The 26,228-nt window shown below is 36.3% G+C and overlaps 1 protein-coding gene across 1 annotated transcript in view; it reads left to right on the forward strand.

Annotated features, from left to right (window-relative positions):
- The window catches only part of TAB2 (TGF-beta activated kinase 1 (MAP3K7) binding protein 2), a 59,942-nt gene that overhangs the window by 24,266 nt on the left and 9,448 nt on the right, over positions 1-26,228 (forward strand). Inside the window, exons 3-6 of the mRNA XM_024747936.1 lie at positions 6,274-7,774; positions 23,555-23,715; positions 23,929-24,022; positions 25,277-25,357. Of these exons, the coding sequence (XP_024603704.1) occupies positions 6,274-7,774; positions 23,555-23,715; positions 23,929-24,022; positions 25,277-25,357 (1,837 nt within the window). The remainder of the gene's footprint in view (positions 1-6,273; positions 7,775-23,554; positions 23,716-23,928; positions 24,023-25,276; positions 25,358-26,228) is intronic.

Below are 26,228 nucleotides of genomic sequence, written 5' to 3' on the forward strand. Positions count from 1 at the left end.
AAGAGTTAACTATGTGAAGTGGTGAATGTGTTAATTGTAGTAACCATTGCACAATGTATATGTATATTAAATCATCACATTGTATACCTTTAAAAAACATCATGTACAACCAAAATATATACAATTTTTATTTATCAATCATACCTCAGTTAAAGCTAGGGGGAAATAAATTTAAAAATTTAAATAATAACAAATAGTATATATTTTCCTGATAAAGAGACTTGAGTTCAAGATTTGACAGTTATTAGCAGCAATTGAATTAACCTCTCTGACCCCCATTTTCCTCAGGGGTACAATGGGAATAAAGAAAGTTCACAGAGAGTTAAATGTGATAATGCAGGAAAGCAACTAGTAGGATACCTGATTCATAATGAGCGCTCAATAAATGTTAGCAACCAATACGAATAACAGTAATAATAGTGGAAGGCCCATAATGAATATTTGGTGAATGAATCAGTAGTCCATATTTGTTGATATCAGATGTGCAGTGAAATGAAAGAGGAAAAAAGGGTAATAAAAATGGAGTCAGAAGCTAAAGAAAGTATGGGAAGAAGCAGAGATAGTGAGGGGAAGGTATCTTCCCCTAGAACTCAGGTACCTCTTCCTAATTTTTCAAATAGCATTTTCTGATAAGACTATACTGAGAATGTTCAGTGAGTCATTGAAAACTACAAAAATATTATAGGTTCTTCAATAAGATTGTATAAGATTTGCTACTGAAAGAACTGTCCAGGACATGGAGGGGGTGGGGAGGGAGGGAGGAGAGAGAAACTCTTACAGTATGATCTTCAGGATATATTAAGTTAAAAAAAAATGTAGAGCAGTATATATAGATGTATGTAAATACATCTATAAATAAATATTCACATGTATGTACATCTGCCCCTGTTTGCATAAGGAAATACTGGAAGGATTAAAAACAAAGTTAATAAAAGATGGTTACCCATGTTGGGCAAGGAGGAACAGGCCAGATGGGAGTGAGACTTCTTAGCGTGTTATCTTTTAATATTGTTTTGATCTTTGTAAATGAATTATCTAGTTTTTTAAAAAATAAAATAAGTAAACATGTTTTCAACTTTACCAAAAACTAGAAAATAGATGATTTAGAATTTCTTTTGGGCCCCCAGTAGTATCAACTTTCACTGTGTTGATCTGGTTTTACAAAAACAAACCTCCGTATGGCATGCTTCCCAACTCCCAACTCTCTTTAAATTGAGTTGCTAATCATTCGAATAATGTCCCTTTTAGCTGATATAACAAAAATGTGACAAGCAAGGAATGGGGAGGGCTCCTCTGGGGATACAACTAAGGTGTAAGTTTTCCCAAATTTAGAGTTACTTTTAAACTGTAACGGCAAATAAGCTACATCTAAATGCAGTATAAACACCTCTTATTTGGTGACAGCCTTTCTTTTGAGAGCCACTCTCCCTTTCTAAGTTGGGTAGGCTGTCTTTTCTCTGGAGGGATCCTCCCTATAATATACTGGTTCAGAACTTTTCTAGATGAAAAAAAAAAAGTATATAGAATATTGAAAATTAGTAGCTAAAGAATCATGTCACACTACCACTTTGTATACATGTTCTTAGGAGGAGAACAGAAATATCTAACCTCTGTTCTCTTCCTGACTTTGTTTACTGTTCAGCCCCCTCTTTTTGGAACTACTCACATCATTTCCTTGTGCTGTGGATTCTCTAAGATAGCTATGTTATCAGTGGATGTAATTCATATCTTTAAAATTTGGTAATTAAATCATAACTTAGAATACTGTAAAAATATTGCATAGTTGACACTTTAATTTTTTTAACTGAAATTTTCACTAGTTTTTAATTCTTTTAATATGACAATTAAATCTGTAAGTTTAAAATTGCTATTTCTTGGGCTTCCCTGGTGGCGCAGTGGTTGAGAGTCCACCTGCCGATGCAGGGGACACAGGTTCGTGCCCCAGTCCGGGAAGATCCCACATGCCACAGAGCGGCTGGGCCCATGAGCCGTGGCCGCTGAGCCTGCGCGTCTGGAGCCTGTGCTCCGCAACGGGAGAGGCCACAACAGTGAGAGGCCCGCGTACCGCAAAAAAAAAAAAAAAAAAAAGCTATTTCTTTTCAAAGAAATGTGTTGTGTTACTTACCATATCCTTAATTGAAGCCTTCTCAGGTGCCCTCCACCCATAATCCTTATTCATATTTCTATTAAAACACCTACCATTGTACATTATATTTATTTGCATACACATTAATCTCCTTCAGTGGACTGTGAGATCCTTAAGAGCAGCGATTATATTCCTTTCTACATCCTACTGGGATGCCCAGTAAATATCGGTTGAAAGAGTGAATGAATCAGAGTTTGAGAAGGATGATTATAGTGTATACTTTGATATTATCTGTAATGTCTCTGTGCAAGAAGCTTGGAGAAAAAGATGAACTGAAGATAATGATTCGGACTCTTTTGTGGTTTTGAAAAGAATGCAGATTTGTATATATACAAAAAAGCAGTGATTTTTCAACCTTTTAAAAACTCACCCCATCTCTTTTGATACACTTAAAGGGAGTCCTATACAGTTTCCCACTAAAAGTAACCAGGGATTCTTTGAGAAACAGCTGGTCCCAGGTCTGGGATAAGATGTGTACAAGATGATCTTAGACATCTTGTCATATTAGAAAGCAAGGAAGCTATGAAAGACTAACGAGCTCATGTCATATGTACACAGGAGCCAACTTGGAGTCATTCCCACTAGGCTGAAGATAGGATATAATGACCACAATCAGTTGACACATATCAAAATGTTAAAGATACAGGAGTTTATAATGATACTGAAAGTAAGTGTCACCTTTGGAAGTTGCTAGGGCACCAATTCATTATTCTAAAAGCCAGTACAGAGAACTTATTTATCCTGCCTCTTCTGTGCAAAGAGTAAGTAAATAGTTAAAGAGATCAAGTTCTATGAGGAAGAATTGCAGCTAATACATGATAAAGGAATATTATATTTGGAATATCACCAATAGCACCATTTTGCAACCCCTAATGAGATAAAGTTTCTAAACAGTGATTATCATTGGCTGATAAAAATCATTAGCTGGCGCTTCCCTGGTGGCGCAGTAGTTGAGAGTCCGCCTGCCGATGCAGGGGACATGGGTTCGTGCCCCGGTCCAGGAGGATCCCACATGCCGCGGAGCGGCTGGGCCTGTGAGCCATGGCCGCTGAGCCTGTGCGTCCAGAGCCTGTGCTCCACAACGAGAGAGGACACAACAGTGAGAGGCCCGCATACCACACACACACACACACACACACACACACATACACACACGCACACAAAAAGATCATTAGCTGGATCAAGCTGTGACAACATCAGAACCTACCAGTCAGCCTTAAGATCACAAAAAGACAGGCAGATATATTATTGTGCCTCCTGTGTGATACACTATGAAATAAAGCCCATACAGGGTCTTGCTAACAATTTGTACATGAACCTGCACACACCTCTAGTTGTACCTTCTAGTTCACAGTGAAATACAGAAAATATTGATACCATAGGGTGCAATCAGCTAATCCAGATGGGAAATCTGCTGGACAAATGATCATTTTTCAAAAAACAAATGGCTTAGAAAATTTGAGAAAGAGCGGAGGATTAATTATTATTATAAGAAATCTAAGAGGCATATCAACCAAATGAAATATGTGGACCTTGCTTAGATCCCGATTTAAACTAACTAAAAAGATACTTATGAGATAATCAAGGGACTTTAACACTATTTGGATATTATACGATCTTAAGTGTTGATTATTTTAGGGTATGATAATGGCATTGTGGTTATGTTTTAAGATACATATTGAAGTATTTACAGATGGAAATTAAATAATGTCAGGCTTGATCTAGCTTGATGAAGGGAGCAGCTGGGGCATACACATTGGATGAAGAAAGATTTGCCATATATTGATATTTTAAAAGATGGATGATGAATATAGGAGAGTTTGTCATATTTACTCTCTATTTTCATACATGTTTAAAATTTTCTAAAATAAAATGTTTAATAAAAAGTACGTTTCCTTTTATCCTATTGTAGCCTTGTAAAATCCCTGTAAGTTCTTTTATGTTTTGCTGATAAGAAACTAATATCTGTAGAGAGTAAAAAACCTAAGGGCACGTGAGTTATGGCATAGCTGGGACTAGGACATATTAAATAATGAGAGATTATAAAGAATTGAAAGGATTTTTGAGAGCTCAAGAGAATTAGAGAAGACTTTTTAAATGGGAGTATCAGCTTTTAAAAAGGAAGTGTGGGATTGGATTTAGTAGGGAATATACATTTTAATTTGGGAATGTCAGCAAAGGAGATGAGAAGAAGAGGTCTTTGTGAGCTTTGGCTTAGGAGGGAGAAGAATTTACTAAGAATAGCAATAAACTTAGCTTGAAGCAAAAAGCACCAGTTAGGTTTGGCAAAAGATAAGGTCTAACTATGATAAGGAATAATCAATTGATAAAGATTGTGATGAATTTTTAAATTTTCTTTGAAAAACTAGTATATATCAATTCAGAGTTATGTGTAGGATAAAAGGATTTTTATAGCATGAGAGATTTGAAGTGTTCGTTTGGGGAAGAAAAAAAGTCAAACGTTGCTCACTAATCTTTTCTTTCGTATTATCTGGTCAAACTGTAGACTACCATTTCTTAACAAGACTTCGAGATGCCTTTTAGTTCCATTTTCTCTAATAAGATTTTATCTCATGTCAAACCACCTGTAGACATTTTAACTTGGCTATATTCATCCTCTTTATGTCTAAAACTGTCCCCTTTCTGTCAGGCTCTTTGTCTTCCAGCTGTCTTTGAATTCTCTTTCTCCCTTATAGCCAAATTGTGTTGACTGTTTATTTGTAGTCTTTCATAATTTGTTTCCACCATCAATCATTATTTCATATCTTCTAACCGATCTTCTTGGCAAAAAGTTTTCCTTTCCTCTTCATCTTAAGTATCAGTGGAGTTCTTTATCTTCCCCAAACATCCTTTGTGTCTTCACTTCTCTGTTAATGAATGTTCAGTGGCTCTCCCCATTGCCTGTATTAAAGCCCAAACTCTAGTATAACTCATTTTTAACAAGCCCCAATTATTTAACCCCAATCTGCTTTTCTAACAATTTGTTCCACAAAATTTCCAATACAAACCTTTAACTCCAGCCAGATCTGCTCCAGTCACCTTGTTTAGAACATACTTTTCCTTACTGTCACATTTATGTCTGTCTTTAGGCATGCCATTCCCTTCACCAGGAATGCCTTTTTTCCTATCCAAGTCCTACATATACTGTGAAACCCATGAGATTATACCTCCCTCATTAACACAGTCCTTTCTACGGTAGCCTACGGTATTAACTCTCTTTTGAACTTCAATACCACTTATTATTTGACATATATTCATGTTTTAATAATGTTACCTTTTCATAAATCCATGGTTTGTCTCCCTAATTGAGTTGCAAGCTCTTCTAGGGAAAAGTCTGGTTTTATACATCGTTTGAGTCTTCCACAGTCTCAAACAGAATGATGTACATATCGTAGGTGTTCAGTAAATATTTTTATGGATAATTTATAAGTAGTGGTTAGTTTCTTTTGAGAATTCTTTAGAAACAGTCTAATAGTTTTTTTGTTTTGTTTTGTTTTTCATTTCTCTGGAGTAGAATTATATGATGCTATCTAAAGGCAAAGATGTGATCTCAGTTACTCTGGAGGCTACCTTGATCTTACATATGTATATGTATGTGGCTTGTTTGTTTTTAACACAAGAGGAAGCACATAAGGAATTGTAATGCCTTTGTTATGAATTTTAGAACTTTTTAATTTAAATACCACAAATAATAGTTTTTAAAAGGTCATTGGTTTAAAAGAATTACATAGCACGTGAATATGCAAAATATTAATTATACAATATTATATGCTTAAGTTGAATGCTTATATTTTGTTCAAAATTCAAACTGCATTTTTAATTAAGTTGTAATTTTACTATATTTGCATGAATCCATTTTACTATAAAATAACTCCTAAAACAGAATACTGACTTGGTTCACTTTTAGCTATTGCTAATTAGAGAACTTTTCCATTACATTAGTAGTGAGGATGTTTAATTCAACTATTTGCATAAATACTAGTTCTTCTCAAGTAAAAGAGCTCAAGTGTATCTGTTATCATTGTATTAACTAATCTCTTGTTAATCGTGTAATATTTAAGTAGTGATGAGAGTATATGCATTGGCTTCTGGTTGTTAACACAAGCTGTTTTTATTTTGTCTTATAGAATAATAATAACCTGGATGCCTGCTGTGCAGTTCTCTCTCAGGAGAGTACAAGGTATCTTTACGGTGAAGGAGACTTGAATTTTTCGGATGATTCTGGAATTTCTGGTCTACGCAATCACATGACTTCTCTCAACTTGGACTTGCAGTCACAGAATGTTTACCACCATGGAAGAGAAGGAAATAGAATGAATGGAAGTAGGACTCTAACGCACAGCATTAGTGATGGACAACTTCAAGGTGGTCAGTCCAATAATGAACTATTTCAGCAGGAGCCACAGACAGCACCAGCTCAAGTTCCTCAAGGCTTTAATGTTTTTGGAATGTCCAGTACATCTGGTGCTTCAAATTCAGCACCACATCTTGGATTTCACTTAGGCAGCAAAGGAACATCTAACCTTTCTCAACAAACTCCAAGATTTAATCCCATTATGGTAACTTTAGCCCCAAATATCCAGACTGGTCGTAATACTCCTACATCTTTGCACATACATGGTGTACCTCCACCTGTACTTAACAGTCCACAGGGAAATTCTATCTATATTAGGCCCTACATTACAACTCCTAGTGGTACAACTCGACAGACACAACAGCATTCTGGCTGGGTATCTCAGTTTAATCCCATGAACCCTCAACAAGTTTATCAACCTTCACAACCTGGTCCCTGGACTACATATCCTGCATCTAATCCTCTGCCACATACCTCAGCCCAGCAGCCAAATCAGCAAGGCCACCAGACCTCTCATGTCTACATGCCCATCAGTTCACCTACTACTCCACAACCACCAACAATTCATTCGTCTGGTAGCTCACAGTCTTCTGCCCATAGCCAATATAACATTCAGAATATTTCAACAGGACCTCGGAAAAACCAGATTGAAATCAAACTTGAACCCCCGCAAAGAAGCAGTTCTTCGAAACTGCGTTCTTCTGGACCTCGAACCTCCAGCAGTTCCTCTTCGGTCAACAGCCAGACCTTAAACAGAAATCAGCCCACTGTTTACATAGCTGCCAGTCCCCCAAATACCGATGAGGTGATGTCCCGTAGTCAGCCTAAGGTCTATATTTCAGCTAATGCCACGACAGGAGATGAGCAGGTCATGCGGAATCAGCCCACTCTCTTCATATCCACAAACTCTGGAGCATCTGCTGCCTCCAGGAATATGTCCGGGCAAGTGAGCATGGGGCCTGCCTTTATTCATCACCACCCTCCCAAAAGTCGAGCAATAGGCAATAACTCTGCAACTTCTCCTCGAGTGGTGGTCACTCAACCCAATACAAAATATACTTTCAAAATTACAGTTTCTCCCAATAAACCCCCTGCAGTTTCACCAGGGGTGGTGTCCCCTACCTTTGAACTTACAAATCTGCTGAACCATCCTGATCATTATGTAGAAACAGAGAATATTCAGCACCTCACGGACCCTGCTTTAGCACATGTGGATAGAATAAGTGAAGCACGGAAGTTGAGTATGGGATCTGATGATGCTGCCTACACACAAGGTAATAATAATATTGGCAATGGGATCATTTTCCATTCTGGGCTTAATTGGTGTACATTTGATTTCACTGCAGAAGTGGATATCACTATTATTTTATCTTTTAAATGTTGCCTGAAATAATACTATCTTAAGAACCTTTGAGAGTGTTCATATAAATTTTGAATATCAGTTTTATCTTATAACTTGAAGCTTGAATGGTAGCCTTATCAGATCTTCAGAATAATCAACTCTTGATTTGTCTGTTTTCTTAACGTTTATAAAACTTTCTTTTCAGTAACTCTGTCACCTGTAGTGATGCAGATTTTCCCTTTAAGTTTTCTTCAAATAAAAATTCATAAAAACACATTTTAATAGGAGATTAGTGAACTAATATAGTAAATCTGCCTTCTTTGACCAGAAGAATTCTCTGTTCTTCATTTTTCTAATACAACATTACTTGTCTTATTTTATAACAAAGTTTAAATTGCTGTGAATTCTTGAATAACTCAAAGAGAAATTTGAATCCTGTTCCTGGTACTTATTTCTTTCAGTCTCCCTTAAACATCAGTTAGTGCAACCTTTCTCTTTGTTTGGAATTGTGAATGAGAACATTAGTTTTAAATCTATCTCACTTGATTGTCCTTTTCTGGAACAGACTAGTTAATATTGGTGTAATACTAAATTATATTAATTCAATTAGAGATAATTTCTATCATGTCACATTTTATCTGACCCCTTAAGTTATTTAATCTTCCGTAGGAAACTGTTAAATTCATTCAGATAAAAAAGGAGAGGATGTTTGTCTTGACTATTGACTCAGGTTTTGTAAATTAGCTGGAGTCCTTTAGAGTAAGGATGTATCTCAGTCATCCTTATATCGCCAATGAATTGTTCCGAGTATTATAGATTGGAAAATACTATATCACCCCCATGCAGCATGTAGCCTCCTACTACTATTAGTACCACTTGTCGTTTTTAGAATTTCTAAAAGTAGTGATTTTACTGCTGAGTTTCTTAGAGGAGCCTGATTGTTTTGGTTTATTTTATGTTTTAAACAATTATATTCTAGTGATTCACAACCCAAGCTAGGCTGTGGTGCTTTCAAATTCTGTAATCACCTACGAAGCTTTCAAAACATAAAAATGCCCAGATTCAGTCAACACTTGCTCAATTAGAACTTCTTAATGGTGAAGCCTGGGTGCATGTGCGCATGGGTGCGCATGTGTGTTTTAAAGCTCCATGGGTGATTCTGATTTCACTAGAAATTCTGCTGAGACTTTATTTTCCATATATCTGTGACTAAACTAGAACCATTTTTGTTTAGTTTTGGCAGTAAATTATTTTTAATATAACAGTATTTTTTTCCACTGATACTTAATTCCTGTTCTTCCCTCAAAGTCCTTTCTTTTCCTCTCCTTCCAACAAAATAGTAGATTTCCTGTGTTTGGATAGTTACTGATTCTTAAATGGAGAGTAATTTTTTTCTTCCAGTTTTATTGATATACAATTGACGTATAACATTGTATAAGCTTAAGGTGTACAACATAATAATTTGATTTACATATGTACATCATGAAATGATTACCACAGTAGGTTTACTGAACATCCGTCATCTCATATAGATACAATATTAAAGAAATAGATTTTTAAAATATGTTTTCCTTCTGACTGAGAACTCTTAGGATTTATTCTCTTTTTAAAAATTTTTTTTTTAATATTTATTTTTTTGGCTGCATCGTGTCTTAGTTGCGGCACGCGAGATCTTTCTTTGTGGCACCTGGGCTCTTTGTTGCGGCGTGCAGGCTTCTCTCTAGTTGTGGCCGGCGGGCTCCAGACCTCACAGGCTTAGTAGTTATAGCAGGTGGGCTCAGTAGTTGTGGTGCGCAGGCTCCAGAGCACGTGGGCTCTGTAGTTAAGGCACGTGGGCTTAGTGGCCCTACGGCATGTGTGATCCTAGTTCCCCGATCAGGGATCGAACCCACATCCCCTGCATTGTAAGGTGGATTCTTAACCACTGGAACACCAGGGAAGTCCCTCTTAGGATTTGTTCCTAACAGCTTTCATTTACAACGTACAACAGTGTTAATTATCTTTACTGTGTTGTGCATTACATCCCTAGTATTTATTTATCTTATAACTAGAAGTTTGTACCTTTTGACTGCTTTCATCTAATTCCGCACCCCCCCCCCCCCCCCCCCCGATAGCCACAAATCTGATGTCTCTTTGTTTGTTTTTGAAGTATAATTGACCTACAACACTGTATTAGTTCCTGGTACACATCATAGTGACTCAATATTTCTGTACATTTCAAAGTGATCACGATGATTAGTTGTCATCTGTCACCATACAAAAATATTACATAATTATTGACTGTATTCCCCATGATGTACATTTTATGCTTGTGACTCAGAATTTCATAACCAAAAGTTTATACCTCTTAATCTCCCTCACCTGTGTCTCTCCTCCTCCCACCACCACCCCCAGAGAGTAATTTATTTTATGAAGATAACTTGATAAGGGGAATTTTTGCTTAAAGTAGATGTGAGACATTCGTATACTAACTGGAGTGTGAAAATAAAGTATTCCTTAAATGTGCTAACTCCAACTTCTCTCCCATTCTCTCTTGAGTCTTCTCTAGTCAGGATTTTTCCCACTGCAGTCAGCCACAACTGCTCCTGTCAAGGTCATCAGTGACAACATCATTACTAAACCCAGTGGTCTTTCAGCCCTTGTCTTCCTTGATCTGTATCAGTAGCCTTTGCCGCTGTCAAGCACCTTCTTCTCTGTGAAACATTTTGTTCATTTGACTTACTGTAGGATAATACACTAGGATTCCACCTCTCCTTTTATTCTTTGGTGGTTCTCCCTCATCTCTCTGACCTTTCACTTCTTTGTTCTTCCACTTCTTTGTTCAAAGAAGTGAGATCGAAGCCTCAGAGTTCGATCCTTGGGCCTTCTCTCTTTTCTGTCCTTACCATTCCCTAGATGATCTCAGCCAGCCTCATAACTTTAAATATGATTCTATGCTAATAGCTCCCAAATTTGTAACTCTAACCTGGACTTATTTCCTGAATTTCAAGCAATTTAATTAACTGCCTACTTAACATCTCCATTTGAATGTTTACTAGGCATCCCAAGTTTACTCTGTCTGAAACAGCTTCTGACATTGCCCCGAACTTACTCTTCCTATCTCCATTAATGGCAGCTTAATCAGGCCAGAAACTTCAGAAATACCACTGACTCCTTCCTTCTTTCATATTTCACATCTAATTTGACGATAAATCCTGTCAACTTGAACCTTCAAAGTATATCAAGAATTCTTTTTTCTTACCACCCCCGTTCATTTTTGTCACCACTCTGGCCTGAGCTACTGTCATCTCTTAGATGAATTATTGCAGTAGCCTACCTGCTTTCACCCTTGCCTACTTATGGTCTTGTTTTGACTCAGCATCCACTGGGATACAGTTTTAAAAACATAAGTCAGATCATATGACTCCTCTGCACATGATCACTACCTATTTCATTCAGCCATCCGCTGCCTCCCCCCCAATCTCTTTTCGTTTTACTTACCACCTCACTCACTCTGTTCCAGCCCTGCTGGCCTTCATGCTACTATTCTTTAAACATAGAAGGCATACCTTAGGGCCTTTGAACTTGCTATTCCCTCTGTCTGAAATTCTCTCCTCCCTGACTCCACAGTTAACTCCCTCACTCCCTTCAAGTCTTTACTCAGAAGTCTACCTTTTCAATGAGACTATCCCTGATCTCCCTATCTGAATCCACCCCCCAGCATTTCCTGTCTCTCCATCATTGCTTATATTTGCTCAACGGGGAAATGAATAATCTAATATTAAGATATATAACAGCTAATACCTGCTGAAAGCTTATAATGTGCTAGGCACTGTTCTGAAAGCCCATCAATTTCTCACAACCAACTATAAAATAGGCACTAGTAGTATTCCTGTTTTCAGCTTAAAATACTTAGGAACAGATAGGTTAAATACCTAGCCAAAGGACAAGTAGCAGCGTCAGGACTCTCACGTAGGCAGTTAACAGAGCCCATGGCACTGTCTTTCCAGATTTTCAAAATAAACCCTCTGGAAAGATGCTTCAGGTTTATCTTGTACCTTCATGTAACCCCTGGTGCACCACTGTAGGGGCTGTGTATGCCTCAGTTTGAGAAGCATGGAGCTAGAAGATCACTCAATAAAAATAAATAAAAACAGGCAGCGATCACAAAAGAAATCACAATATAGATAATATATAGATATAATTTGAAATAACTTGAAACAATAAAGTAATAACCTTGGTAGATGTAGGAAGCACCTTTTTATTTTTTCTTTTATTTTTGGCCACGCTGCGTGGCATGCGGGATCTTAGTTTCCCGACCAGGGATCGAACCCACGCCCCCTGCCGTGGAAGCAGGGTCTTAACCACTGGACCACCAGGGAAGTCCCGGAAGACCTTATAAAGACACCTGAAGGTAAAAAAAGCTTTGCTAATGAATAAGGGCTCTGTTTTGAGAGCTCAAAGCCTACAAAAAAAAAACAGGTTTCCCCAGAATGGGCCACTCAAATTATTTCTCTTTACTGAACAACCTCCAGACAGCTATAACAACCATGATCACTTTCTTTAAGCATACCTACCTATGTAAGGAATTTCCTAACATTCGTATGGCTGTGTACCCTTGTGTTATCTGCATGTGCACACAGTACTGGAGTGGGTGCTGTTCTGCAACCTCTTATCTCATTTCCTTCTGTTTAGCGTGGAACTGGTGTTGACCAAGATTTCTGTATCATCCAGTGTCAAAATCTTGACCTAGTGTTTCATCGACTTGGTTCTAGTCAAATCAAAAGACTGTTCTTTCCAGCAAAATGCATCTCTTGCGACGTTAACTTATACGTGTGTAATGCTTTACAGTTTACACAGCACTAAATGAGGTGGCCCAAATAATACTGATCTTTAAGTAAGGATCTTTTCTGAACTCTAATTTGTGTGGTGTGGGTAATAAAGAGAAAAGAAATATCCCTGCCTCCTGCAGTGAAATTGATCTTTCTAAAGCTCCTGAATCATACTGTTTCAGAGTAGAAGAGCAAGTTAAGCCAGGTACTAGAATCATTGGAAAACATTTTTCTCAAATTGAGGCGAGAGCGTGCCTAAATAAATGTGGTAAACAAAACGCATTATTTTTCATTTATTTATCATCTAACATTTGAAATATAAACATGCTACAATAAAAATGTCAAAAATGAGAATTTCTTTTGAAAGATCTATTGTTTCATACGCCCTCTGCTATAGAATGAAAAAAGAGGAGAGTTAATGAAACTTCTTTCGGGACCCTGCTCATCTCAGCACCAAGTCTATCACCATCACCCCCTGTAAAGGAAGTAAATTATACTTTAGTCCTTAATCATTCACTGTCTTCTGAGACTTTCTGGTGTCCTCCCCCCATTCATAAAAGTTTGCTTTTTGTAACACTGGAAACTTCTGTAGGTGTGGAGAACAAATGCTCCATTCATTCAAACCAGTTTTCATGGTAGGGGATTGGGGGCAGTGGCCTGTGGTCTGTGTTTTGTTACAGTTGCCAGAGGCTCTTACCAAACTGACATTGCTGCCAAAAATGATTTCATCTTCTCCATTATCGCTACAGAAAGCATCTATGGCACTGATCTAGCTAAAGTAATAAGCATTTTTAATGATACTTTAATACTTTTTTTTCCAGTTATATTTATGGTCCCATTACATTGTCAAACAGCAGCTATGACTTTAAACCTAAAATAGAAATACAAATAAGAAAATGTATGAGAGGAAATTAGCTTCTTGGACTTTCTCATTCCTTGTCTTTTTTTTTTTTTTTTTTTTTTTACGCGGGCCTCTCACTGTTGTGGCCTCTCCCGTTGCGGAGCACGGGCTCCGGACGCGCAGGCTCAGCGGCCATGGCTCACGGGCCCAGCCGCTCCGCGGCATGTGGGATCTTCCCGGACCGGGGCACGAACCCGTGTCCCCTGCATTGGCAGGCGGGCTCTCAACCACTGCGCCACCAGGGAAGCCCCTCCTTGTCATTTTTTTCAGCGGTACTTCCCTCCAAATCACTACACCTTTCTATTTAATGAGATTTAATAAAAATGCTAATCATGACAAAACTTGAGGGGGCTAGATATTCTTTTCAAAAGGAACTAGAAATTAATTTAAATTTTAAAATTTGCACTTTGAGTCACCTGCTGATTGGAAATGCCTTTTTTCGAACGTTGACTCACTATGTTGACATTGAGGTCACATTAAATTAACTCAGTAGTTAAGCTTGACTTCAAACCACTTAAAGAATTTTTTTCCTTTCGAATCTGGCCTACTTCTCGTAGGTTCTTCCTGGTCTTAAGACTGCCTACCTTTTTAATTTGGAATAAATCTCAAGGCTGGAAGAGACTTGTTTCATCTAGAACTCTGCAACAAACGTTATCCAGTCCACTTACCCATCCAGCAGTTGGTCCTGCAGGACCCCTGTCAAGTGTAAACCCATTGTGTACTGCGTGCTTTCTGAGGGACAAAGTGCCTCCTAAGGCAGCACATTCCATTTCTGAAGAGTTCTGCCTACTAGCAAGTTATTTCCTATGTTAAACTGAATTTTCCACAAGTATTAATGAAAATAACATGTCCATATGGTAAAAGAAATTTAACCCAAAAAAGGGAAGATATGATAAAAATGTCTCCTTTTGACCCCTGACCTGTCCCTTCCCCCAGCCATCCCACTGTTTAATTATCAGAGGTAATCTCCATTAGCAGTTCTTGATCCTCCTTCCCTTTATAATTACTCTCTCTCTCTGTCTCACACACTTTTTTTTAATGGGAATGCAATATATGTATATGAGTATACATAAATACATATATGTGGCATTATATAATATGTACATACTCTACAGTATGTATAACATAAACATACTCTTTGGGGATATATTATATACATTTTTTGTTTAACATCTTAAGATCATTTTATTTTAGCATGTACGAATATTTCATTCTTTTAATTTACTTTAAAAAAGTCTTAGTCATTATTTTAACATTTATTGAGATAAAGTTCATCAGTCATTTCCAGTGTACAAGTCAGTGATTTTTAGTATAGTCACATGTGTGTAACCATCACCACAGCCAATATTAGAACATTTTCATCACTTCCAAAAGAAGCTCCATACCCTTTATCTGTCACCTCCTATCCCATCACCTCCACCCTCAGCCCTAAGTAGTCACTAATCTACCTTCTGTCGCCGTAGACTTACATATTCTGGACATTTCCTATAAGAGGAACTACATAATATGCAGTCTTTTGTGACTAGCTTTTTTCACCTAGCATAATGTTTTAAAAGCTCATCCACCTTGTAACACGTGTTAGGACTTCATTCCTTTTTATGGCCCATTGTGCCATTGTATAGATATACTGCATTTTGTTCATTCATTCATCAGTTCATGGACATTTAGGTGGTTTCCAGCTTTTGCCTATTGTGAATAATGCTGCTGTGAACATCTGTGTACAAGTTTTTGTGTGGACATATGTATACACATATGTGTAGGTATACACGTAAGAGTAGAATTGTTGGGTCCTGTGGTAGCTCTGTGTTTAGCCATTTGAGGAATGAACTGTTTTCCACAGTGGCTGCACCATTTTGCATTCCCACCAACAATGTGCGAGGGTTTTGATTTCTCCACATCCTTCACCACAGTTGCTTTTTTCTTTGATTCTTGCCATCCTAGTGGCTGTAAAGTGGTATCTCATTGTGGTTTTGACTTACATTTCTCTGTTGGCTAATGATGTCAAGGATCATTTCATGTACTCACTGGCCATTTGTATATTTTCTTTGGAGAAATGCCTGTTTATTTCCTTTGCCTATTCCTTAATTGGGTTATTTATTAGTGAATTGTATGAGTTCTCTGTATATTCTAGATATAAGTCCCTTATATGATTTGCAACTATTTTCTCCCATTCTGTGAGTTATCCTGTCACTTTGATAGTGTCCCTGAAGCACAAGTTTTTAATTTTGCTGAAGCCCAAGTTATCTTTTTCCTTTCATTATTTATATTTTTGCTGTCATATCTAAGAATCATTTGCCAAATCCAGGGTCATCAGGATTTACCCCTGTGTTTTCTCCTGAGAGTTTTATTGTTTTAGAGCTTAAATTTTGGTCTTTCATCTATTTTGAGTTAATTTCTGTGTAATGGTATGAGATAAGCGTCCAGTTTCATTCTTGTGCATGTGGCAGTCCAGATGTCCCGTCACCATTTGGGCTGTTGTGTTGTTGCTGCGAAGTTCTCTCCTGTACCATAGGTGGCCTTTTCTTTTTCTTTTCTATACTGGAGTAGAGTTGATTAACAATGTTGTGTTAGTTTCAGGTGCACAGCGAAGTGACTCAGCTATAGGTATACTTGTATCTACTCTTTTTCAAATTCTTTTCCTGTTGAGGTTGTTACAGAATATTGAACAGAGTTCCCTGTGCTATACAGTAGGTCCTTGTTGGTTCTCTATTTTAAATATAGCAGTCCAGCACCATTTGTTGAAAAGACTCTTCTTTTCCCATTGAATGGTCTTGGGACCTTTGTAGAAAATGAGTTGACTGTAAACACGTGGGTTTATTTCTGGACTTTCAGGGTTTTTTTTATTATCTGTATGTCTATCCTTATGCCATTACTACACTGATTATTGTTACTTTGTAGTAAGTTTTGAAATTGGGGCAGGTAAATTCTACTTTGTTCTTTTTTTAGATTGGCTCTTTGAGGTCTCCTGCTATTCCATATATAATTTAGAATCAGCTTGTTACCTTCTACAAAGAAGTCAGCTAGGATTCTATAGGGATTACACCAAAACATTTTTCTAAATATACTTCATTTTTTTTTTAAATGCAAACAGACCAAAAAGGGTTTATGATGGGAAGTTCCCCTCCCCAGAGACAACCAGTAGCTGGTCACAAACAGTTCATTTCGTGTTCTTCTAGAAATTGAACTTGTATATGAAGCATATTTATACCTTTTTTTATACAAATGAAGCATAGTATTTTACTCTCTGTCTTTATCAGTGTTTTTGTTTTTATCTCTTTGAGAGTATTCCATGTCAGGCGTTGCAGATCTGCTTCTTTTAAAAATGACTGCATAGGGCTTCCCTGGTGGCGCAGTGGTTGAGAGTCCGCCTGCCGATGCAGGGGGCGCGGGTTCGTGGCCCGGTCCGGGAAGATCCCACATGCCGCGGAGCGGCTGGGCCCGTGAGCCATGGCCGCTGAGCCTGCGCGTCCGGAGCCTGTGCTCCGCAACGGGAGAGGCCACAACAGTGAGGGGCCCACGTACCGCAAAAAAAAAGAAGACTGCATAGTATTTTGTACCATGATCTCTAATCAGTCCTTTTTTGACAGATCTTAGGGTCTTGTTTTTACAAACTGCTGCAGTAAAAATTTTGTGCATACAAATTTTGCCCACACCCAAGTATGTTGGCAGAAGAGATTCCCAGGAGTGGAAAACTGCTGTGTCGAAGGATATGTGCATTTTTAATCTTGATAGATGTATCATTTAGGCTTGGTTATGCTGCTGTAAGAAACTGTGTCTTTAGACAGCAAAGGTTTATTTCTAGTTCACTTGCCAATTAGATTAGCTGGTGGGCTCTTCTACATCATCCTCACTTAGGTGCCCAGGTTAAGGGAAGCTCCATCTCTGTGCTTCCGTGATTGCTCAGGCAAGGCAAAGGACATACAGCAAATCAGCTCTGACTCCTTAAGCTTCTGCTCCGACACTTGTTACTCTTTAGAAAAAACAAGTCCACATAGCCACCCCTAATTCAGAGAGAATGGAGAGGCGCCGTTCTACCACATACCTGGAAAGCAGAGAGGCCGAAATATTTGGTGAAGGACACTGATGACCGCCTCAGAGCATGTTGCCAATTTTAATTTTGAGACTCTCTCTAAAGAGATTCTACCAGTTTATACTCCTATATTTATACATGGGGAACATTTTTAGTAATATTTATAAGAATGTCCTTTTCTTCTTTCTTTCTCCCACCCATCACTATGCAGGTGATTGAAAAAAATACATCTTTGTCTGTCTGATAGGTAAAAATATATTGTTTTGGTGTTTTTAAATTTGCATCTTTGAATATGAGTGAGGTTGAGCATCTTTTCATGTATTAATTTTTAAACCATTTGTATTTCTTATTTTGTGAACTTGCTTGTTTTGTGCCTAGTCTGTTTTTTCTAATATGTTGTTACTTTTAACTTGGTCAATAAATTTTTTTGTTGTTTTATAAATTTTTTTATTTTTGTACATTCAAACTTTTTAATCTTTTTTTCCTCTGGCTTCTGTTTATGTTTAGAAAGCCCTTCTCCACTCCAAGATTTTGAGAGAAAAGAACAGAAATCTTGTGTGTATCTCCTCTTTAGTTATAGTGATACTCCTTGAACTCATATTGAACTGGCCTTATTTCTTATTTCTCTTTCATATGGCATCCCTTCAAAAACTTGAAAATAACTACCATATCCCCTTTTAAAGTATAAATCTTTCTAAGCTATGAACATTCCCAATTCCTATTATGGTTCATCCAGTTGTATTTCTTTGAGGCTCTTTAGGTGTCTGTAGGCCCCAGTTTTCTTCTTCTCTAAAACAAAGCTTTTAGACAGTATCTGTATCATAATGCTGTAAGAGTACATGCAGCATCTTAATTATATGCAAATAAATGACAACAAAGTTGTCTAGCAGGGGTCCCATACTCATCTGTTATTAATACTAATATATAAGTAATTTAAATTTCTTAAAAATAATTACAGAGGTTAAGCATTATTTTCATGGTTTTGTTGTAAAATGTGTTGCCCAGATTACAGGCCCAGTTGCAACACTGTTGCAAGATCTGATTTCAAGCTGTCCTTAAAAGTGGCAAAATAGATTAAAACATCAGCATGCTTTATTTTAAAGGGTAATTGCCGTCTCTGAATCTTGTGACTCAATCACCAAATAAGTGATTGTAATTATACAGTGGTATATAAAACATCTAACTATCCCTGCTGTCCGCAGTTACAGTCCAGAGAAATCTTGATTTATTTTAGAAGGTGGCATTGTGCCTTTTGGGGTACAATGACTTAGGCCACATGGTACCACACTTGGGCATTTAAAATTGCCCTGACAGACAAAAATTTTAAAGACAGTAGAAATAAGTGTCTTATGTTTCCAGTGATAAAGTTTATCTCCTTCACTCTCTCTCTTTTTTTTTAAATAAGCCTAAAATCTTTGTATCCATAAATGCCTGGTACGTTTTCCAATGGCAAAGGCATCTTTTTTTTAATATGCCCATCCAATTCTCTTATTTTTTTTTTTTAACTTCTGGAGAAATTAGATGTCATTTACATTTATAGAATGCCTAAAATTAGTAAAGCTAGCGCTGTCTGAAACTTCAGGTGAGTTTTTCTATTTACAAATAAAGTTGAGTAATTAATTGTCTCCATTGTTTATTGGAAGCTGGCCAAAGTTTGGTAAAGACTACGTTTTCCAAGATTGCTGTGTGAAATATCTAGTATGCCTATAGAAGCGGTTTTAAGAGCCTTAGTAATTGTCAGTTATTTTAACAACCACCAGGGGGCGTTGCATGCCTAAATTACCTTTATTCATTAAAATTTAATTTTGACTGAAAGAAGATTTAAAGCGTACTGAGTATTTTTTCTCTACCTGTTATTCCTCCTCCTTTTTTGTGTATTTAAAAGGACAAGGTGGATAGTTAAGTTTGGAAAACTGAAGAAATCGTTGTATGATTGAAATGTTAAATATAACCCTTATTTCCTTAGTAGAACTAGCATATGAAAGAGCCATCTTTCTGCAGTGTCAGCAACCTAAAAAAGTCTTGCCATATTTTAAAATTATTAAAATTTTGCTAAGTAAAACATATTAGAAGTACACATTCAAGGAGACTTTAAAATAAATGTCCAATTTTGTTTTAACAGTATTTCCTAGACATTTCTATTTCATTTTACTATCCATTAAAAGTCAAATTATTGTTATTTTACATGTAATAGGTATTTATCAAGTGCCTACAATTTTCAGGGTTAAAAATAGATACAAGATGGTACAAAAATGTTTACCCTCAAGGAGATTGCAGTTTAATTGAGAAATGTACTTTATCATGAAAAATCTAAAACGCTGAATTTTTCCAAGTGAAAAATGAAATGAACTCATCTAACAAAAAAAGATTCCCCTTTAGTGTGAAATGATTTATAAATACAAAGTAATAATATGTAAGCTCTTGACGTAGTTTATTCCCTTTGTTTCCTTCCTTCACACTTCACTCATGGTAGTAATTTACTTAATGCCCTTTGAAGTAGTACAAAAAGTAATTTCAGTTCCATTACGATTTAAATAATTTAGGATTCCAGAATAGGGAAAATTAATGTGATTTGGCTGAATAATTAAAATATTATTACAATGCAAATATTACAAATGAAGCTGCAGCATAGGCGTTACCTGTGCCTTATTATGGTTTAACTACTTGTATATAATTGGATATTATTTTAATTTTATCAAGGTATACATGCTTGTGTGTGTGTGTGTATATATACACACACACACATATATTCTATGTATAACTACTCTATATAGACCACAGTAATGTATCTAGGTATAGGTCTTTTTTTTTTTAATCGTCCATTTTTCTGCATTCATTGGACCTTCAGTTTGAAGGCTAGCGTCTCCCTTCAGACCAGGAAATCTCCTGGTTTCCAGTTTCTTATTGCCTCTTTCCAGAACTTATTTTAATCAGCTATATAACGTCCTGGACCAATTTTCTATTTATTTCTCATTGTCATATTCTCAGTATATCCCACCTCCTTGTCCTTCTGTTTTGTAGTTGAGATTTCCTTAAATTTTCTTTCAGTCCATGTATGAAATGTTCATTTCAGCAGTAATGTTTTTAATTTCTAAGAGCTAGTTCTCCGATTCCTTTTTCATAGCCGATTGCTGTTTTATTAAGGATGCTCATTGTCTGAACTCTCTTAATGGTGTTCATTAGAAGTTGAGTTCTCTCATCTCCCTATTCAGTTATATTCACTTAGTCTGGGTTTAGTCTTTCTCTTTATCTAGGTCTTTCACATGTCAGATGTTCCTCAAACGTGTGGTGATCCTTGGCTATTGCTTCATATTTGAGAATGAAGGACTATGAGGGCTAAAAGCCCTGGGTAAGCAAGTGAGACTCATCACTTGGCAGACTTTGCTTTGTGAGGAATAAGTGAAGAGCCTTCTGCTGCAAGAGAACACTCCACTGTCACCACCTAGCATTCTTTGTGTATGGGAACCAGCTTGAGAAATGTGTGTTTGAAGGAGCCTTAAGAATAAGCATACAGCTACCTGCCCTTCCACAGGATGGGGAGAGATCAGCTGTTCCATAAAGAGACATCCAATTAACCCCCTTTTCTGGCCCACTCCTCACTTCTGCCTTCTGTTGTTACCTTCATTCTCCAAAGTCTGGAGCCTCTTTAGGTTTCTGCAGGCAAGTTAGCTGCCTCTTTGCAGTACAGTACTTGTCTATGAGACTGTAGCTTCCTCCTTCATAAACCTATGCCACTTCATCTACTTTCATTCTCCAGAAACTTGTTGAAATTTCTCGTCCATTTATTGCCTTCTTCCTATTTTTTATCATTGTTGGATTCTATCAGTTTTATTCCTCTGTCATTTTCATGGGGTTTCAGGAGGCAGAAGATTATGTAAATGCAGTGCTCAATCATCTTTAAATGGAAGTCCTCTCTAATATAATTGATTCTTCGTATTTAATTGTTATAACTCCTTACTTTGAGGTTCTCTCCCTGCCCTCGTGGTATGAATTTTGACCACTCAGAGTGTAATATAGGTTGAGTTTCAATTTCTTAGAAAATCTGTTCTTATCCCCTCTCCATATATAATATTAAATAATATAACAAATGTATATCTTATTTTCCAATTCAGCGCACATATGAATTATCACATATCATTAGAACCACTAAGTAAATGTGTTTTAGAAGAGTAGCCCCCGCTCGCGGCAACTAGAGAAAGCCTGTGCACAGCAATGAAGACCCAGCGTGGCCAAAAATAAAATAAATAAATAAATGTATTTTTTAAAAGTTGTGGGTTTTTTTTTTTTTACATATTTAGGAAAAAACTTTTAGGGAGAAAATCTCCATTACTTTTAAGAAATACTGCTTTTAAGTAATCATTAATTTGAACAAATGTCTAATGCCACTTGAGACATGTTGGTAGGTAGTTAGGGTTTAGAAACGAAGGAAAGTGTATTACGTACTCCTAGTTCTCCTTTGCCTTGCCCTTCATTCCCACTTCGTGCCTCCGTCTTTCTCCTCTTATTATCCCACTCAAAAATTAACAGCCCACTCCTCATCTTTTTTAAGAGAATAAAATAAACCCTAATGCAGAATTCTTATATTTTGGAAATAGAGGGATAAAAGTCTGCAATTCAAATAAAATAAACCAAATTAATAAAAGCCTGACAGAACAAGCTTGGGGTAGGTATGGAGGTACAGAGACATGGTGAGTTTTCTACCAGGAACATGTGTACCTCCAAAAACACTGCCCTGTGTTCTTAGAATATATATTAAAATGGGAGAGAGGGTAGCAAGAATCAGTCATGGTTTTTAAAACTTGAAACATAATGCCCTAATACTCTTTTCTTCCAATAAGTAAGAAAGAAGAATTACAGAGGAAATACCTGTGGATTATATTAGTGTCAAATTTTTGTTGGGAAAAATTATGTATTGTTTAAAGTTAATTTTAAAGTACTTGAGCCTAACTAGCCTCCCACACCTCACACCCTAATTTGATTCTAGAATACACTACCAGATTGAATGGCCTGAATGTATATAGCCTTTTCCTTATTTTTTAGATTCATGGAAATTTGAGTTTGATTGATGATGACTGTTTAGCATTAATCTAATCTGTTTAATCGACTTGACTTTTTCATTTTTAGAGGTTATTTATTGTATTTTCCAAAATCTGCCTGTTTTCTCATGGTAGAATCATCCCAAGCTGCCTTTTAATAGAAGTCTATTCAGGTATCTTCACTACCAGTCCAGTGTCCTAAGAAGTGAAGCTCACATTGTCCAGAGATGGCAGGAACATATACCAATTTTTATGGTTTAATAAGGTTTCCCAAGCAATTCATCATTCATGCGACAAGATTGATTGCTTATTTTCTTTCCTTATGAAATCTTAGGAAAATATTTTCACAAAATGTAATTGCAATATAAGAAAATGTGTTTGATTTATCTGAATGGTATTGTTTTTAATTTGCAGTTTGAGGAATTTAATGTTAACATTCATATGAATTGAAATCAGTTTTATTTGTTGTATACATCAAAATGGATTTAACCTAACTCATGTTCCCTTCTAAAATATCTATAACATGTCTATTTTAGGATACCTTATGTATAGTCCAAACATGTCAGACTTTTTGGAGTAGAGGGGCTTATCCTTTCAAGGGGTCAAATTTGAATTAAATAGTAAGTAGGTTAATTGACTCTACTAGACCTTTTGAGCGGTTATAGGCAAAAATGCTGTCATTGGCCATATTAAAACCTCCCCCCCCAAAAATGAGTGACATTTGTATGCTTAAATGATTAAAATAATTTTCAAGTAAAAAATTTTGAAATTTTAAATGTTTAACTCACAATATTTTGTGTTATTGTTATCTTTGGGGTTCTTGGCAGCCTTTTGTTTGTCACAGAAGTAGTCATTTGTTTTGTTTTCCCAAGGCTGTTTAAAGGTTAATTGACTAACCTGGGTGGGTCCTCATATTTACTAATATGTATTGCAGCTCTTTTGGTACATCAGAAGGCCAGAATGGAACGACTTCAAAGAGAACTTGAGATTCAAAAGAAAAAGCTGGATAAACTAAAATCTGAGGTCAATGAAATGGAAAATAATCTAACTCGAAGGCGTCTGAAAAGATCAAATTCCATATCCCAAATACCTTCAGTAAGTCTCTTTCTCTAACTGTTGTGCCTGCTATGCTTGAACATGAGAATAGGCAATCTGTCATAAGTATAAAAGCTTGATCTTGTTTTCTAGAAATGCTCTTAATTCATACTTCTTTCTCTGTCCTTACCTCCCCCTGCAAAATTTCACTCTTTCTTAGCTAATAACACAAGAGTTCAATGTAGATCCTTCTCACATGGAATTATTTTTCAGCTCGAAGAAATGCAGCAATTGAGAAGTTGTAATAGACAACTCCAGATTGACATTGACTGCTTAACCAAAGAAATTGATCTTTTTCAAGCCAGAGGTAAAGTTCAATGCATACTCAGCTGAAATTCATTTTTACCAACTCTTTTCCCATGGCTAAAACCAGACTTATCAATTGTGATCTTACTGTTTCAGATTTGACTTTGGAGCGTATAGTGCTACTTGGATTTTTGTTTTCACTCACTCTCCACTCCCCCCCAAAGTTATGTATTTGGTTGAGGAGTAATTTGATACATTGTATAGCCTTCAAATCCCCTTTAGTCATGTGTTAAGGGAAGACAGTGATTAGTATGTCTGGCTGTATTGTCAAGTATTGCTGTTATGTATTAGTATAATCTGGTACAATATTTAATGAGATTAAGATGTACGTACCTCATATACCTTTTTCCCTTTCAAGAATTATGCTTTTAAGAACATAATTTAAAAGGCATCGCCACCCTAATGGTACTTTCTTAATTGCTAAAATAGAGAAGAAAATAAAAATACGGCTTATATATTTTTAGGACAATGATAGCTTATTATATACTTGAGCTATTCTTGACAAGCAATAACTGCTTATTGTAAAACAAAAAAATGTTTACAATTCAGTTCGATAGACAACTAAAAGGAATATTTATAACTTAAACCTAATTCTGAAGTTTAGAAATAATAGAAATATATAGAATGGAAAAGACAGGAAAGGGAAGAAGCCAAAAAATAAGCCCTTAATCATACTTCTTAGTATGTGCCAAAATCCATTAAACTGAAAGATGATTTGTTTTATTTTAGTCAGTAAGCTGTTTATCTTGAAACATTCATTGAAAATGCCATAATTTAACTTTGGAGAGAAAAAGGAAGTTAGTGCCAGTCTAGAAACTATAATTCTTGAACTTGTTGCTTTTGTTTAAAATCTGAAGCATTGTATTACATTACTACAAGGTTTTTATACTTACTTGAAGCCAAGCTATTTAGTTGCTTAAGACCATGTTAAAATTGTATTTTAAATTGTTAAATTTTAAGTTATCTTGTCACATAGAACAGGGGTCTAGTTCTAATTCTGTTACTGTCTTACTGGCATTAATTTGACTTCTTCCCCAATTTACCACTTAGACCTCTGTTATGGGTACTATATTATACCTATCTCAGCTGTTTTTGAAGCCCTGACATGTAATTTGACATTAGAGGTGCAAAAAGTATTTATTTCTTCTATTTATACTGTGATATTTTTTAGAAAAAAGTATTTGGTTTTTTTTAACAATTTTTTTAATATTTTTGAGCAATAAGCATTGATGTACTTACTTTTTATGTATTTCAGGACCACATTTTAATCCCAGCGCTATTCATAACTTTTATGACAATATTGGATTTGTAGGTCCTGTGCCACCAAAACCCAAAGGTTAGTGTGTCCAGTAAGCGTGAGAACTGTTGCATTTTGAAAAGCAAGGTTTTGGAAAACCTTCCACTCTAGAAGTGCTTCAAACTTCGGCATTCTTGGATGGATTCATTCGGAAGATATTTATTTTCACTTACATGCTGGGATTTGGAGGGGTGCAAAAATGTAATGTACTTAGCTCTTGAAAAGTAATATGCGTGTCCTAAGGATTCATCATACACTCCCAAAAGAGCAAATCTTGGCCAAAAAAAAAAAAGATCACCAGGTGCGGAAACTTGCATTCTTTGAAATTTTAGACAAACATTAAGGAAGACACCTTAGGAAAGTTTATTTTTCGTGAGTATTCTGTCCTATATAGTTTACGCATAGTTGTCTGTAATCAAAATACTCTGAATTTCAGACGAATGGTTTTTTAAAATAATTACCTATTATCATTTTTACATCACTGATATTCACAGACTGTATAGACACCAAACTAAGAAATGTGGGAACATTTGTGTGGGTTTTTTTACTCCAGGCATTAAAAAACATATAAAATGGGAATAAGAAAGAAACAAGTATGTTACTAGTTTTTTAGTTTGTTACAAGAATTTTCATAGTCTCTTTCAGTATCCTTTGCTGTCCACTCATTTTTGTTCAAGTGTAATTTAATTAGGCCTAGCTTTATCTTCATATTTTTTAATTTAAATGTCTTTAAACATCGTTAGCTGGAACGTAATGAACTCTTATTACAAAGGAGTAAAAGTGAGATTAGGGTATTTGGCATAGTACGTGGGGAAGCCAGTGTTCAGACATTGGATGCTATTTGGATGTTAATTGAATATAGGGATAAAGAAAACAGTGGTATAGGCTAGCTTCCTAAAATAAGCAAAGT

This window comes from Neophocaena asiaeorientalis, unplaced genomic scaffold (assembly GCF_003031525.2).
Source record: "Neophocaena asiaeorientalis asiaeorientalis breed wild unplaced genomic scaffold, Neophocaena_asiaeorientalis_V1.1 scaffold123, whole genome shotgun sequence".
In the NCBI taxonomy this organism is placed as follows: domain Eukaryota; kingdom Metazoa; phylum Chordata; class Mammalia; order Artiodactyla; family Phocoenidae; genus Neophocaena; species Neophocaena asiaeorientalis.